This window comes from Scylla paramamosain, chromosome 42 (assembly GCF_035594125.1).
Source record: "Scylla paramamosain isolate STU-SP2022 chromosome 42, ASM3559412v1, whole genome shotgun sequence".
NCBI classification, from domain to species: domain Eukaryota; kingdom Metazoa; phylum Arthropoda; class Malacostraca; order Decapoda; family Portunidae; genus Scylla; species Scylla paramamosain.
In genome coordinates, this window is record NC_087192.1 from 8,967,501 (window position 1) to 8,985,000 (window position 17,500).

General features: G+C 39.5%; 1 protein-coding gene across 1 annotated transcript in view; it reads right to left on the reverse strand.

The window, feature by feature from the left end:
* Nucleotides 1-17,500, reverse strand: part of LOC135093148 (NACHT and WD repeat domain-containing protein 2-like) — a 92,461-nt gene that overhangs the window by 8,423 nt on the left and 66,538 nt on the right. Inside the window, 4 exon segments of the mRNA XM_063992059.1 lie at nucleotides 1,748-1,909; nucleotides 2,495-2,633; nucleotides 4,770-4,916; nucleotides 9,479-9,585. Coding sequence (XP_063848129.1) covers nucleotides 1,748-1,909; nucleotides 2,495-2,633; nucleotides 4,770-4,916; nucleotides 9,479-9,585 — 555 coding nt within the window.

Sequence of the window (17,500 nt, forward strand, 5' to 3'; positions counted from 1 at the left end):
CTAAAAATTCTCATATTTTGAGTAAATAGCAGTCTCAAAGCAAAGAAAAAAAAAAAAAGAAAAAAGAAAAATATATATATATATATATATATATATATATATATATATATATATATATATATATATATATATATATATATATATATATATATATACGAGTATATATATATATATATATATATATATACTCGTATATAATTTTTTTTTTTTTTTCCGTTCCCGTATTAAGCTTACTAAGCGCGAACATTGTCTTCCAGACAGCAGGAAAAAGTGTCCACAGTAGCGATTCCGTTCCGTAACACCACATAGCGATTCCGTTCCGTAACACAAGTTGGTCTTGAATTAGAATGAATGAATGAATGAATGAATAAATTAATTAATAAACAAGTGGATTAGATGAACTGAATCAAACTATAAGCCCAAGCCTTGATAGAGTGTCGTCACTCAGTTGTGGGGATCATTGTGCTGAGATCTTAGAGACCTCAGCACAAACACCATATTCTTTCACACCGGCAATTTCATGTATAAAGAAAATTAATCCAGTCGACCAATGAAAACGGCTTGTATCAACGATTCACTTCTTCCGAACTGATTCTGTAGAGAGAGATAAAAAAAAAAAAAAAAGAAAAGGCCAAGGGGAAGGGCGTGACATTATGATGCAACAAAACTGGTAATTGTTAGGGAAAAGAATATATCACATGGCAAAGGACACAGCAAGCAAGCGTTCAAGAGAGTAAAGAGAAAGAGAAAGTAGACAGGAGTGTGGGAAGCATCGGACATGGAGACAAACCTGACTCCTTGGACAAGGCCAAGGACGAGATGAAGCCTACAGGTGATGCCCAGGATTGGCTCAGGGCAACACTGACACTGGCCATTCCTTAGCCACGCATGTCCCATGCTTCCACTTTTCTATCATCGCTGCATTTAGTCTTTACCGTCGAAAAATCGCTAAGAATTACGCCACGAATTCGTGAAGATAGTTACACACGAAAACTTGCAACTCTCCGATATGAAGCAGTGTCCCATGTGAAGCTTTCCACATTTTCTTTGAGCGTCTGATAATATTTTAGAATGGACTGAGGTAGTTTAGCAGTATTTGTACAGATAAATGAATTAACCAATGTTTTTATTTATTTAGTTATTCATTAATGTATCTAAGGTGAAAGTATAAACAAATGGTATAGTTATGAAACATTTGTTTAACTAGAGAGAGAGAGAGAGAGAGAGAGAGAGAGAGAGAGAGAGAGAGAGAGAGAGAGAGAGAGAGAGAGAGAGAGAGAGAGAGAGAGAGAGAGAGAGAGAGAGAGAGAGAGAGAGAGAGAGAGAATTATTATATGTAAATTTTTCAAGTTTCAATTTATCTGTATACTCGGTATTGTGCGGTGCACGTGCAATGCGAATAATGTTGATGGAAAAAAAAAGTATGTTGAAAGAGCGTACACGAGATATTGATAGCCAAAGAAAACATTACTCTTGGCTATGGACACATCTTCCATTGTTTTTTTTTTTTTTTTCACAGAACGCTCATGTCACGCTCACGTAACTGTTTATCCTCATCCCGTAATCCTCACAGTGTGCCTCAGTCTTCCTTTCACATTTTTTTTACTCCATTTTTATTTGCTTTCTTGTTCCTTCTTATACGGTCTCCAGATCCCCTTTTATTACCCTCTCTTCTTCTTTTATCTATCAACCTTACCTTTCATCCTCCCCGTTCACTTTCCACTCCCTTGTCACTCCCCCTCCTCACCTTGATGCCTTCAATGGTGGGGATGACAAGGAAGAGGCCATCTGCTGTTACTGCAATCTGCCGAAAGCTGCGCATCGGGTACTCCAGCTCGTAGACCAAAGCCCCCGTCGGGATGGAACGAGTGGCTACGTAGCAGGAGAGTTCACCCGTTTCCAGTGCCACCTGTGAAGAAAGGATGGCTGTTGGGAAGTGGTAAATGATTCTGGGATTGCATTCTCTAACATTTTGTTACCATAACTTCACTACTTTAAAGACGCTCTAGCAGAAGGTAGTGGGATTTTTTTAAAAGTGTTTGTATGATTCTTGTAACAGTTTAACAAGGATTCTGCATCAATTAAGGAAATAAATACTTATGAGAATTTGATTTATCACCTGTGACCTTTGAAAATAGTCCTGTAAGTCCAAAACTTTTCGAATTTGGAGCTCAAAAGCATATCCTGGGAAAGTCATTATCATCACCATCCTCATCATCATAATCATCACCACCACTGCCAACACCAACACTAATACCACTCCACAATCACTAATTATCATCATCACCACCTCCACCACCACTACCAACAACAATAATACCACTCCACAGTCACAAATCATCACCATCACCAACAACAACAACAATAACACCACTCCAGTCATTATCATCATCACCAATATCACCACTACCAACACCAACAAAAATAATACCACTCCACGGTCACTAACACTACTGTCCTTGACTGTCACTGCCACACGCCGCCATGATATTACCTTGGACACCGTAACAAACTTAGTATCGTCATCGAGTAGCAGCAATTGTTGTACGTTTTTTTGCTCTGCTTTGAACACCACCGCCTCGGCTCGCACATTCCAGATCAACACGTTGCCGGACTCGGTGGATACGATGTACCTGTAGCAGAAAATGGAGGAGTCATACACAGGATGCAAGTCTGTACGCTAATTTGAGATGTCTAATAAAGAAACAAGCTTTTTGACCTCAAAATGCTCTTAAATATAAACTTAAAATCTCTACAATACAAATCAAATACAACTGCGATATCTTAAAAATGATGCGTTTTATTGTAACACCAAAACCACTTTTCCATATGCGGTTTACATTCCTAGACATTTATGTAATTATTCCCAAAGTGAAATAAATGTCTAAGACCTTTACCCAGCGGCCTGCAGTAAATCCAACGCCACAGATTACATCTTCACCTTCGCACTCCCGCTGCCTCATCATTAGGCTTGGGATGATTGTGCACTTTAGAATGGCGAAAATTGCATGCAAATATGCAGTAAAAGCTGACAAGATGTTCACTTGATATATAAGGAAATAAATATTTCCTACAGTAATTACTTAACCAGGTAATAAGTGCTTTAAACTGTGGAGGAACTTAAAGGACATTTCCCCCAGCGGCGGGGGGAGGGGGGAGTCTAATTTTTAGACGCGTCGCAGACCTGGTCATATGGATCCCGCCTGCAGACTTGAAATAGCAATTTTTACATGCGATGAAAACCTAAATGTGCTTCTGGCTAAATCATCGTTGTACAGTCCAGGGGCCAGGTGCAGCGGTGGGTTGTAGAGATGTGCGATAACAAATATAAGAACCCACTCCTCACTGACTAAGTTTAGCAACAACTTACTTTCAGTAATTTCCCAAAATTTAGTTCCCACAAAACATCTTGCTGTCAAGTATCTTCATAAAGGTTTACATTACGGAACCAAGGAACGTTTATGGATAAAGATTCCTTGTGCAGAACACAATAAACTGACAGTTAAGTGTCATTGAAGAAGAGGGGATAGTTGTCTGGAAGGTTGTATCGAGTTGATTGATGGAGGAATGGAGTTTTTTTTGACGCAATGAACAATACTAAGTTTGCTCTGCCCGAATCAAAAATTTTAGAGAGATCAGAAGTGAGGTGTTATGTGGCTTCCCTACGTGAACTGTTGACTTCCCGAAGGGTTAGACGTTTATGAAAAGATGCGGAAAAGTTGTTACCCTACCCAACCATGCAGCAACAGACGTGCCAGCCTTTTCAGTCTCTTCTCATCATCTGTCTCCCTCCCACTATACTCTTCCTTAATTTACGCAGCACTAACATTATATATATATATATATATATATATATATATATATATATATATATATATATATATATATATATATATATATATATATATATATATATATATATATATATATATATATATATATTAGTGGTATGTGCTGTGTAAATTATAAAATTATTAAAGAATTATCAAGATAATTTATGGCGATAACGATATCAGGTCATCGTTTATCCGATAATTAATTTTCCCGCGTCATCGATTCATCAGTATCGCCGATACTTTTGGTTCCAAACTAGTGATAATCGATAATTTTAGTTTTGGAGCATGAGTATGTTTAAGTTTTAAACTTTCAAAATCAAATGTAGTTATTTTCTTAAAACAATACTTTCCATTAGTGAAGAGACAGAAAATAAATTGAATCTGAAATTTTTACTAAGTTTTCTAAGATAAATATAATATAAAGATTTTGTATTTATCGATTTTTTTTTTAATTTAAAATATCAATATGATCATCGCTAGTATGGAAATTTCGGAGTTATCGAGTTATCGGTTATGGGTTATCGGGAGATAAATTTATCACCATTTATCGATTATCGGTTATCACCGATAAGGCTATCGTTATCGATTTATTGGTTATCGTGATATATGATTTTTTTTTTTTTTTTCATTATCACGCCCAGCTATGCAAATTACCTACTTGTAGATAATTACTCATAGGTTGGGAACCACTGAGAAGACACACACACACACACACACACACACACACACACATTCATTTCGCTATGATACAACGTGTAAGTGTAGCTTCTATCTTCCATCGGGGGAGGGTGTAAGATTTTTGGACAGAGCTGCACCACCAATACTTGAGGACTCTGCCAACTCCTCTGGATAATACACATGCATGACTCACTCAGCCCCTAAATATCTGCCATCAAAATGTCAGCGGAAAGAGTTGTTTTGGCCGCGTCTCACCTGGACTCCCTGGTGATGCCTGCATGGGTGACGATGGCCCCAAGAGGCGAGTCAGCCAGCTTGCACACTAGCTTTCCAAGACGCAGGTTCCAAATGCCCACACAGTTCCTCGTGACGGTGACGGCCAGTGGACGGGTCGGGGACAGGCTGTGGATTATTATTATTATTATTATTATTATTATTATTATTATTATTATTATTATTATTATTATTATTATCACCATCATCATCACCATCATTACTACCTCTTCTAACCACCACTATCATAACTATTCTTACTGTTCTTCTGGAAAATGCAGAAGAAGGCTACCCATAGTGTAGTGAAAGAGTTAGTGGCATGAGCGAAATGGAAAACGGAGGAAGACAGTGGTGAATGCGAAATGAAGGGCTGGGAGGCACTTCATCTACAACTCACGAAGAAAAAGATCAGAAGATTCTTAGATCAGCTGATCTAAGAATACCCGACAGCAAGCGCCAGAAAAAAAAAAAAATAGTTATTAGTCAGTCTGTCAGTCAGACCGTTAAATACAGGTAAACCAATTTATACAAATGGTTTTTGCGTGGGTACTAAACTGCAAGTTTCTTGTTTGTAGTACTCCAGGGTGTTTATGGTGTGCTTAGGGTGTTGCAGAGAGACTCAGTGGTAACAGGTAAAAAAAAAAAAAACTTGATACATCGAGTGCCAGTCCGCCAAGTCTAGGCCCAAGGCCACCAGAGATTTGACTGTCAAGCGCGGGACAAGGACAAGGCGTGTGGGAGGACGCCACACAGCTCCCGCCAAAAAAGCGTAAGGAGGTGGCGGACAAAATGCGGGGCTGTGTCCGAACCGGGACATAGCTTGGCCACACATCTGAGGCATGCCCTCATGCCTTGCAAAACATAATATGGGGACACGTGAGTGACACGCAGGTCACAAATTAAAATGAATGCATGTGTTTGTATGTAATGTCTGAACAAAAGACATAAATGATAAGAAAGTGTATAAATGTGTAAATCGTGCTTATCTATGTAAATCACGAGGAAATAACATGATGACATCACTGGGTATCTCAAAGAAGGAAAATACGGCGCTTCTAAGTTAAATGAATTGCAAAAATAACACTGCACTGGTAATACACTAATATCACACACGACGACAATGCGAAAACTGACGGCTGAAAAGTCCAAAGTCTTGAAGTGACGGGAACAGCAGTAATAAAAATCGATGATGCAGTATTACAGCGAAGACTGATGGCTGAGAAGTCCAAAGTCTTGAAGCGACAGGAACAACAGCAGTGAAGCAGTCGAGATGCAGCAGTGAAGTGAAGACTGATGGCTGAGAAGTCCAAGATCTTGAAGTGACAGGAACTGTTGCATTGAAGTAAAAGAGATGCAGCATTGAAGCAAAGACTGACGGCTGAGAAGTCCAGAGTCTTGAGGCGACAGGAACAACAACATTGAAGCAGTCGAGATGCAGCACTGAAGTGACTAAATTGAAGACTAAAGTATGAGAAGTCCAAGATCTTGAAGCGACAGGAACAGCAACACTAAAGCAATCGAGATGCGTCGATGACGGCTTGAAGTCGTACGGGAACACAGGCTGACGGGTAGGCTAGCAGGAGAAAGCTTAACAGACGCCACGAAGCAGCTGAAGGCACTGTAGACATGGTAGTTTATGTAACAGTAACAAGTGGGTCAGAAGAACGGCCAAGGCAGCAACAGAGGCTGCCTTGGCCAGCTAGCTAGCGAGCAGGCAGGACACGGGTGGGCAGGAGACAGGCACGGGAATCCTCCATCCCACCGCTACCACTAAACTGTAACTTTTTTTTATTTATTTTATTTATTTATTTATTTTTTTTTATGTAGGAGGGACACCGGCCAAGGGCAACAAAAATCCGTAAAAAAAAAAAAAAGCCCACTGCCACTGAGATGCCGGTCCTCGAATAAGGTCCGAAGCGGTACTCAAAAACTTAAGGCTAAGCGTCTTGAAACCTCCCTCTTGAAGGAATTCAAGTCATAAAAAGGTGAAAATACAGAAGTAGGCAGGGAGTTCATCAGAAAAAGATGAATGATTGAGAATACTGGTTAACTCTTGCATTAGGGAGATGGACAGAATAGGGGTGAGAGAAAGAAGAAAGTCTTGTGCAGCGAGGACGAGGGAGGAGGGGAGGCATGCAGTTAGCAAGATTAGAGGAGCAATGAGCATGAAAATAGCGGTAGAAGATATCCAGAGATGCAACATCGTGGCGATAAGAAAAAGGCTGAAGACAGTCAGTTTGAGGAAAGGAGTTTATGAGACGAAAAGCTTTTGATTCCATCTTGTCTAAAAGAGCGATATGAGTGGACCCCCCCAAAACATGTGAAGCATATACCATACATAGACAGACAAGGATCTTGTACAGAGTTAGCAGCTGGAGGGTGTGAGAAAAACTGGCGGAGACGTCTCAGAACACCTAACTTCATAAAAGCTGTTTTAGCTAGAGATGCCTTTAGCTGAAGTTTCCAGTTTAGATTATAAGAAAAGGACAGACCGAGAATGTTCAGTGTAGGAAAGGGGGACAGTTTGAGTGTCATTGAAGAGGAGGGGATAGTTGCCTGGAAGGTTGTGTCGAGTTGATAGATGGAGAAATTGATTTTTTGAGGCACTGAGCAATACCAAGTTTGCTGTCCCAATCAGAAATTTTAGAGAGATCAGAACTCAGACGTTCTGTGGTGGTTCTGTAGTCAAAGAATTTCTCATAGTCAGAGGAGTTAGGTAAAAGGTATCCAGCACAGATAAATTTAGTTTGAGAGTGACTCTGTAGTCGTAGCCAGATGGTGGAAAAATCGAAAGATTGAAGAGCGTGGGCACGAGAGCAGGTTAAGTCGTTGCGCACATGAACACAATATTCAGCTTTGGATTGAAAATAAGGATAGAGAAAGTAGGAGGGAACAGAAAAGGGGCTACTGTCAGTTGCCTCAGACACCTGAGTTTCACTGAGGAAAAGAATATGAGGTTTAGAAGAGGTGATCTTAGCTAGTGATCTTAGTATACGGTGGTATTATTATTATTATTATTATTATTAGTAGTAGTAGTAGTAGTAGTAGTAGTAGTAGTAGTAGTAGTAGTAGTAGTAGTAGTAGTAGTAGTAGTAGTAGCAGTAGTAGTAGTAGTAATTGTTGTCATTACATGAGTTGGATAATCTATGTAATAACATCACTCAATTCAGTGGTAGCTAGCGTTAAATATAAATCCGTGACTGTATGAGGCTATGTGTCAGGGATGTGGTGCTAGCTCCTACGGTGTGGTTGTGCTCAGTGGTCTCGTCTTTCTCAGATAGCGAACATCCTGTGTAATCATGTAAAATAGGCTGTTTGGCCCCGCCTTCAAGGAGTCATTTTAGATTTTTTTTTTCAAAATATTTTAGCGTGTAAATTGTGTTTATTCTATATCTAGCGTGTTTTGATTACTCACTTTGGTACGAATATTTGGAGAACTTCGTAAAAATTTTTCCTTTTTTTTTAAGTTTCGTAAGTTTCGTTTAATGTCATATGAAATTTCAAGTTGGCAATGCTTCTAAGCAAAAAAGTGCAAATGTCTCGTGTTGGACGTGCACTTCCTTCCCTTGTTTGCAAAACTGAAGACGTGGAGAGAGAGAGAGAGAGAGAGAGAGAGAGAGAGAGAGAGAGAGAGAGAGAGAGAGAGAGAGAGAGAGAGAGAGAGATCCGCCATCAGCATCGTCATCATCAGCACCATTTTACTAGCAGATATGCTTCTACTTACACTGTACTACTATCAAGAAGTATTAGCGGAATAGTGGTGGTGATGGCTTAAATTCTATCATGGAATAAACGTCGGCGACAAGTTTATACAATTTTGAGGTTTTGCACTTAAGTACGAAAGTTTTCTCCAGAGTTATTCTAATATTTGCAGTTTAAACAGCCTTATGTAACTGTAGGAATATTCAGAATATATAATCCATAATAGATGTAAGGTCTTGTATCCCATTAACTAATAATAATAATTTCTATTCATAAAATCACCGATTTTTATTTTTTTTATGTAGGAAGGACACTGGCCAAGGGCAACAAAAATCCAATAAAAAAAAAATGCCCACTGAAACGCCAGTCCCATAAAAGGATCAAAGCAGTAGTCAAAAATTGATGAATAAGTGTCTTGAAACCTCCCTCTTGAAGGAATTCAAGTCATAGGAAGGTGGAAATACAGAAGCAGGCAGGGAGTTCCAGAGTTTACCAGAGAAAGGGATGAATGATTGAGAATACTAGTTAACTCTTGCGTTAGAGAGGTGGACAGAATAGGGGTGAGAGAAAGAAGAAAGTCTTGTTAGCTAGAACAGAAAATAAAGACACACAAGATGAGATTATTCGTAATACGTTGATTCAGAAAAAATATAATTCTATGCAGAATAAACCAAAAAGCTACAAATAGTTTCAATACGTTGGTAGATTTACTGTTGCTAAAAAAAGAATATACATTATATATTGTTTGGCTTTGTGGCAATGCATGTACGTAAATTGATTTTAGTCTGTTGTGTTTAGCTAAATGATCCTTTTTTTTTTTTTTTTTTGTACTTCACCTTCACGGGTATCTGAACACAAAGAAGAGAGCAAATAGAAATAGTGGTATTGAATAGGTTGGTATGAATAGGTTGGTAATGATGTTATTGTTGTTGTTACAGGTGATGTAGCAACAACGGTGAAAAAAAGAGTAAAGGCCCGTCCTCGCTCACCTTATATCATCTATCTGTAGCTCGTGGCGGTCAATCACATGAACCTGTTCGAAGATGTTGTTGATGTTCCACACCTTGACGGTCCTGTCCAGCGAGGATGTAATGACCTATGGAAGGAAAAAAAAAAAAAAAAAAAAAAACAATAGAAAACACAGGATGAAGAAATAAGAATTGTTGTCAATGAAATTAAAGAAGACGAAGAGGATGATGCGAAGAAAAGGAATAGTTCTGGCTATTATGAAATTTATGAAAACGGAGAGGATAATTAAGGCCCCAATATTCGAACGTTGAGAATTTCTGTTGCGAAAACAATATGAACAAATTAGACAAAACCTCATTCTGAAAAACAATATATCAACTGATTCTATAATCAATACCCCATAGATGTGTGGAAAGGGGGTATATATATATATATATATATATATATATATATATATATATATATATATATATATATATATATATATATATATATATATATATATATATATATATATTGTTATTTTTCTTATATAAGAGGGACACTGGCCAAGGGCAACATAAACGTAAGAAGAAAAAAAAAAGCCCACTAGAGTGCCAGTACCCAAAAGAAAGATTACCGAAAAACGAAGGACAAGCGTCTTGAAACCCTCCTCTTGAAAGAGTTCGAGCTATAGGAAGGAGGAAATACAGCAGACTGGGACAGCAGATTGGGAGGTCCAGAGTTAATCAGGAAAGGGAATGAATGATTGAGAATACCGATTAACTCTTGCATTAGAGAGGTGGACAGAATATGGTGAGAGAGTCCTCAGCCTCATTCTCATCGCCGCAGTGTTACAGCTTTTGCTATTTTCTACTTTTTTTTTTTTTTCACGCTAACTGCTCTTCTGATCTTGGAAACTGCATGTCTCCCCTCCTCCCGCGGCCTCGCTACACATGACTTTCTACCTCTCTACATCTCTCTTTTATAATGCAAGAGTTAACAAGTATTCTCAATCATTCATTCCCTCTTCTGATAAACTGTAGAACTCCCTGCCTGTCTCTGTATTTCCTCCATGAGGAAATGTTGCATGAAAAATGCATGAGCAAGCTTGCACACCAGTGGAGCCGTGAAGACCACAGGTCCTGGTGTAGAACCAGAGACGGGTCTGGGAGGAGGAGTAGGAAGAGGAGAAAGAAGAAACGGCAGTCAAAGTTGAAGGGCCTAGTGGGCGCCCTATTATTTCTAGTTGTGTATTAATTATTCATGTCAGTGCTACAGTGGCCTTCCATGTTTTGTGATGAACATGCACCCCTTGCTTAAGTCTGATGATGTGCTCGACAAGTGTTATTTTTTTTATTTGTTGTCTCCTAAAAGTTCCGTAAGCTTTCGTATATCTTCAGAAAATTTTCATTTTATGAGGGGGCGTATAATGTACAGCGAGATAACGCAATGAAAAAAGTAAGAATGATGAAAGAGTTAAGATAATAAACGAGAATAGAGAGAGAGAGAGAGAGAGAGAGAGAGAGAGAGAGAGAGAGAGAGAGAGAGAGAGAAAGAGAGGGGGGGGTGTTAGGGTACGGTTAATAGTGCCAGCTTGCTGACACTAACTTAAAAATTTTCGCTCCCAGACACACTCCCTTTTCCGATTAATTTACCTTATTTTCCTTTGATCAATTAGTTTGAGCCACACACAGTTCACAGCAGAAGAATTGCTCTTGACAAAGAAACTATCATTATTCATTTAGCCTTCCCCCCTTTGTTTGATCAGAAGAATTTTTAAAAGTAAAGTGTTTTTACTCAAGTAGATACTGCGCAGGAGGCAGGTGTGTGTGTGTGTGTGTGTGTGTGTGTGTCTCTCTCTCTCTCATTCTCTCTCTCTCTCTCTCTCTCTCTCTCTCTCTCTCTCTCTCTCTCTCTCTCTCTCTCTCTCTCTCTCTCTCTCTGTCGCACCCCCCCTCTCGCCCCTTTAGCAGCGGCGCGGAAAGGCGGTGGGAGCACTCCCACGGCAGTCACTACCTAGTCGTTGGAAGAAGTTGCCCGAGACGTACTCCAGCATTTACCGGAGACAAAGGCGGGATACAAGGTAGCGGGGTCAGTTGCCTTATCGGGATAAGTGAGTCATTATCGGCCATACGCCCCGTCCCATTTATATAGGAGTCTCCGTTGTAGTCTGCCAGTAAGTGTAGTTGTGAATTACACACAACACCCAGGGAAGCAACTCCTCGGCTGTATAAGTGTACAAAGTCGAGTTTGCGCAGTGAGCGGTGACTGACCTTCCTCTGTATTCGTTAGCACTCTTGCATAATATTTATTTATTTATTTAGCTATTTTTATTTTATTTTATTTTATTTTATTTTATTTATTTATTTTTTTTTTTTGTCGTTTAGTAATCTGTTTTGTCTTAAATGCTACTGCGAGCTGATGGAGTTCTGCTGCAGAGGACCTAAGTAATTAGCCGCATAGTAAACTTTACTCCCTCCCCTGGTCCTGACAAGGCCTGTCGCCCAGGAGACAATAAACGATACTACTCGGCTTGAGGCTGTAACACTGTTGGACAGTGGGAGGACTGTCACGATGGGTGGAAGCCCAACGAGCTATTATACCTTGATCGTATGCGTGTTATAGTGTGTTAATTCTTTTTTCTAGATGTGGTTGTCGGTTCTTCTGCAGCGGTGGGTGTTAAGTGCTGTTTGGACAATCTCCCTTGTCTGTGGGTAGGTAAAACATACTGGCGACCTCAAATTAGTGTGACCTGGAGTTACAACAGTTGTGGGAAGGGTGCAGGAGTCACAAGGGATCCTGTACACCCGTATTTGAGCCCTGCACTGAGTTCATGTAGGAGGTGACTCAGTGAAGCTAGTCCAGGTGCGGCAGGGGCAGGATTTGTGCTTTATTATATATATATATATATATATATATATATATATATATATATATATATATATATATATATATATATATATATATATATATATATATCATGTAGGAGGGACACCGGCTAAGGGCAACAAAAATCTAATAAAAAAAAAAAAAAAAAAGAGCCCACTGAGATGCCGGTCCCTGAATAGGGTCCGAAGCGGTAGCCAAAAATTGAAGGAGTTCAATTCATAGGCAGGTGGAAATACAGAAGCAGGCAGGGAGTTCCAGAGTTTACCAGAGAAAGGGATGAATGATTGAGAATATTGGTTAACTCTTGCATCAGAGAGGTGGACAGAATGGGGGTGAGAGAAAGAATAAAGTCTTGTGCAGCGAGGCCGCGGGAGGAGGGGAGGCATGCATTTAGCAAGATCAGAAGAGCAGTTAGCATGAAAACAGCGGCGATGAGAAAGAGGCTGAAGACAGTCAGAGAGGAGCTGACTGCTGGAGGCGTCTCAGAACGCCTAACTTCATAAAAGAAAAGAAGACGAGAATGTTCAGTATAAAATAGGGGGAGAGTTGTCACTGAAGAAGAGGGAATAGTTGTCTGGAAGGTTGTGTCGAGTTGATAGATGGAGGAATTGAGTTTTTGAGGCACTGAACAGTGCCAAATTTGTTCAGCACAAATCAGAAATTTTAGAGAGATCAATAGTCAAACGTCCTGTGGCTTCCCTGCGTGAGCTGTTTACTTACTGAAGGGTTGGACGTCTGTGAAAAGAAGTGGGAAAGGGGTGAGGGTGGTATCATCAGCGTAGGAGTGGATAGGACAAGGTCTGGTTTTGAAGATCATTGATGAATAATAGGAAGAGAGTGGGTGACAGGACAGAACCCTGAGAAACACCACTGTTAATAGATTTACGAGAAGAGCAGTGACCGTCTACCACAGCAGCAATAGAACGGTCAGAAAGGAAACTTGAGATTAAGTTACAGAGAGAAGGATAGAAGCTGTAGGAGGGTATTTTGGAAATCAAAGGTTTGTGCCAGACTCTATCAAAACCTTTTGATATGTCTAAGGCAACAGCAAAAGTTCCACCAAAATCTCTAAAAGAGGATGACCAAGACTCAGTAAGGAAAGCCAGAACATCACCGACCTTGACAGAACCCGTACCCCTCTCCTACATTGAACATCTTCGGTCTGTCCTTTTCTTATAATCTAAACTGGAAACTTAACATCTCATCTCTAGCTAAAACAGCTTCTATGAAGTTAGGTGTTCTGAGTCGCCTCCGCCAGTTCTTTTTACCCCCCTCTTGAAGCTGCTAACTCTGTACAGGGACCTTATCCGTCCATGTATGGAATATGCTTCTTGTGTATGGGGGAAGGGGGAAGTTCCACTCATACCGCTCTTTTAGACAGGGTGGATTGAATCCTTTTCGTCTGAACTGAATATCCTTTTTCTGTCCTTTACTTATAATCTAAACCGGAAACTTCACATCTCACCTTTAGCTAAAACAGCTTCTAGCAAGCAGTAGTTTGTGTTTGAGTCGTTTCCGCTATTTTTTTTTTTTTTTTTTTCTCTCATCTCCCTACTACTAGCTCTGTAGAAGTTCCTTATCAGTCCATGTATGGAGTACACTTCACATGTATGGGGGTTCCACTTATATCGCTTTTTTAGATAAAGTGTACTCAAAAGCATTTCGTCTTACCAACTTCTCTAACTGACTGTCTTCAGCCTCTTTCTTATCGCCGCACTGCTGAATCTCTTGCTATCTTCTACCGCTATTTTCATGAAAACTGCTCTTCTGACTTTGCTAGCCGCATGCCTCCCCTTTTCCCCGCGGCCTCGCTGCTCAAGATTTTCTTCTTTCTCCGACCCCTATTCTGTCCACCTCTCTAATGCAAGAGTTAACTAGTATTCACAGTCATTCATCCCTTACTCTGGTAGATTCTGGAACACCCCTCTTGCTTCTGTATTTCCTCCTTCCTATAACTTGAACTCCTTCAAGAAGGATGTTTCAAGACACTTATTCTGTTCAGGGAGCGGCACCTCAATGGGCCTTTCTTTTCTTTTTTTTTTTTTTGCAGTTTTTGTTTCCCCGGTGTCCTTCCTGCATAATATATATATATATATATATATATATATATATATATATATATATATATATATATATATATATATATATATATATATATATATATATATATATATATATATATATATATATATATATATATATATATATAGTTACAAGCACGGGTAGAAGTTGGTTGACTAGGTGTGTGTTGTACCCTCTCTTGTAGCATAAGGTAGTGAAACGAGTATGAAATAAAACTTACAATCATTATTAAACTAAATATCCACTACCTGAAGCGGGCATAGCGCGTGCAACTTATTTAGGACACAGTAATCCCGCTTAGGTTCAAGTAAGTATGTACAGTTAACATAACATACACAAGCTAGTGAACAATGAAGGAAACCAAAGGTGACGAAACATATACAAGTTAATAAGCAACAAAGTGAATGTAACACGTACCAAATAATAAGCTATAAAGGAAAACAAATATATAACGAAAATGCAACACAAATATAAGCAGCTCAGGCGTGTACGTAATGAAGAGTGTGAGTGTACGTGTGTGAGTGTTTGTGTTTGTGTTCGTGACGTCTCCTTCTAACTGACGTCGATGTAACCGAATCCAGGCAGCAGGAGGGAGGATGGTTCCAACTGCGAGAAGCGAGTGAGATTGAGGCGGTATGGAGGTGGAAATCAGTCGTCAGCTCGGTTAGCTCGATCGAGACGCGAGTCGAGACGTGTTTCCAAAGCTTCGTCTTTATGGTACCGCCACGGTGTAGTCGAGACAGTATTCAAAATCGATGATTAGTTGGAGAAGTTAGTGGTTGGCAAGGCGGGAACGAGGACCGTAATAATGTACAAACCTTGAATTATTCAGAGTTGAACTTTTAGCAAGGATTTGAACAAATAGTTAAGCTTTTAGAGATAGATGAGATAGCAGTGATGCCATTAAGTCGAAAAAAGGAGAGGGAAAGATAAAGAAAAGTTGATAGGAAAATTTTTAATAGAAGGCATTAAAAGTTGGAGGATAAAGGAGAGGAAGGAACATACCTTGAATTATTTAGAATTGGAGTTTTAGCAAAGGTTTGAACAAATAGTTAAGCTTTAGAGATAGATGAAATAGCAGTGATGCCATCGGGTGGAAAAAAGAAGAGGGAAAGAAAAAAGAAAAGTTGATAGAAGTATTTTTGAATAGTACAATAAATCATGAAGGGAATTAGATCGAGAGAGATTTTGACATTTTCTATTAGTGACAGAGTTTTTGATTAGTTGAAGAACCGTTCTGGGATGACTAGAAACAGAAATGCAAAGGGCATGATTATCAGGTAATGGAAAGCTCAGGTACAGTGTGTGGGCTGAGAAAACCAAGGTTTGGAAGGTTTAGGGTGAGAGAAGGAGTGAGGAAAGTACGCCTCCATGCCAGACACCGTCACCTTTGCACATACAGACAGGTTTCTGACACAGCAGCAGCAGTCATTCCATGGAAAATCAGGATAATACCTCATCAGGTTCCCTAATTAGGAGAGACTAAACGCCAAAGGCACCTCAGCTTTGAATGATCCTGAGGAGGAACTGGAGCGATAGAGCAAGATATAGATATGAGGTTGTGATCGGAGGACCCCAACGAAGAAGATAGAGTGACAGCATAAGTAAAAGGATTAGAGGTCAGGAAAAGGTCAAGTGTTGAGCAAATCTCCATGACGGCCAGGTATACGAGTAGGGTGTTGCACTAATTTGCTCCAGGTCGTGAAGGATAGCAAAGTTAAAGGGTAGTCCACCAGGATGGTCAGTGAAGGGAAAGGAAAGCTAAAGCTGGCGGTGAACATATAAGTCTCCTAGAATAGACAGCAAAAGGGAAGCAAATCAGAATGTGCTCCACTCTGGAAGCTAAAAAGTCTATGAATCTGTTATAGCTAGGGAAGTTAGATGAGATATAAACAACAAAGATGAATTTTGTCAGAGAATGACTGAAGTTGAAGCCAGATGGTAGAAAATTTGTAAGACTCAAGGGCGTGGGCACTAGAGCAAGTTAGGCTGTTGTGCACGAGACACAACATCTAACTTTGAACTTAAAGTGACGATAGACAAAGTAGGAGGGAACAGAAAAAGGGTTGCTGACATTTTTCTTATGCAAGAGGGAGACTGAGCAACAAAACAGAAGAAAGAAAAAAGGCGCATTGAGGGAACAGTCCCTAAAAGAGAAAGCCAAAAGACTTCTCAAAATAACTGGATGATGAGTGTCTTGAAACCTCCCTCTTGAAAAAGTTCAAGTCATAGAAAGAGGAACTACAGAAGCAAGCAAGGAGTTCCAAAATATATCTGGAAAAGGGATAAAAGATTGAGACTGCTGATTAACTCTTGGATCTGAGAAGACAGAATAGGGGTGAAAGAAAGTAGAAAGTCTTGTGTACCGAGGCAGCGGAAGGAGGAAAGACAAGTAATTACCAAGATCACATCAGTTAGCGTGAAAGTAGTATCAGAAGACATCAAGAGATGCAACATTGCGGCGAAAAAAGAGAGAGGTTGATGACAGTTATTTAGAGGAGAAGAGTTGATAAGATGAAATGTTTTTTTTATTCTACTATGTTCAAAAGAGTACTGTGAATGGAACCCTCTATGTACTCATGTGTGAGACGTACTCCATACATGGACATATAAGGCCCTTGTATAGAGTTAGCAGTCTGGGGAACGAGAAAAACTTGGCAAAGACGACTCAGAATGCCTAAGTTCATAGAAACTGTTATGGGAAGAGTCGTGCGTCTCAGTGAGGAAAGATGAGGAGATGTGATAATCTACAGACTGAAAGCTGAACTCAAGACCACGAGTGCTGTAGAAGTTAATGTAGAAGAGGTAATGTGGGAATGAACGTGGTAATGGTCCGAACTAGAGATATTTCCGTTCCCCTTCCCATATAGGGAAATAGTAAATAAATAAGCAAATAAATAAATATGCTGAGTAAGTGAATACACACACACACGCACACAAACAGACACATACAATATATATATATATATATATATATATATATATATATATATATATATATATATATATATATATATATATATATATATATATATATATATATATATATATGAGAGAGAGAGAGAGAGAGAGAGAGAGAGAGAGAGAGA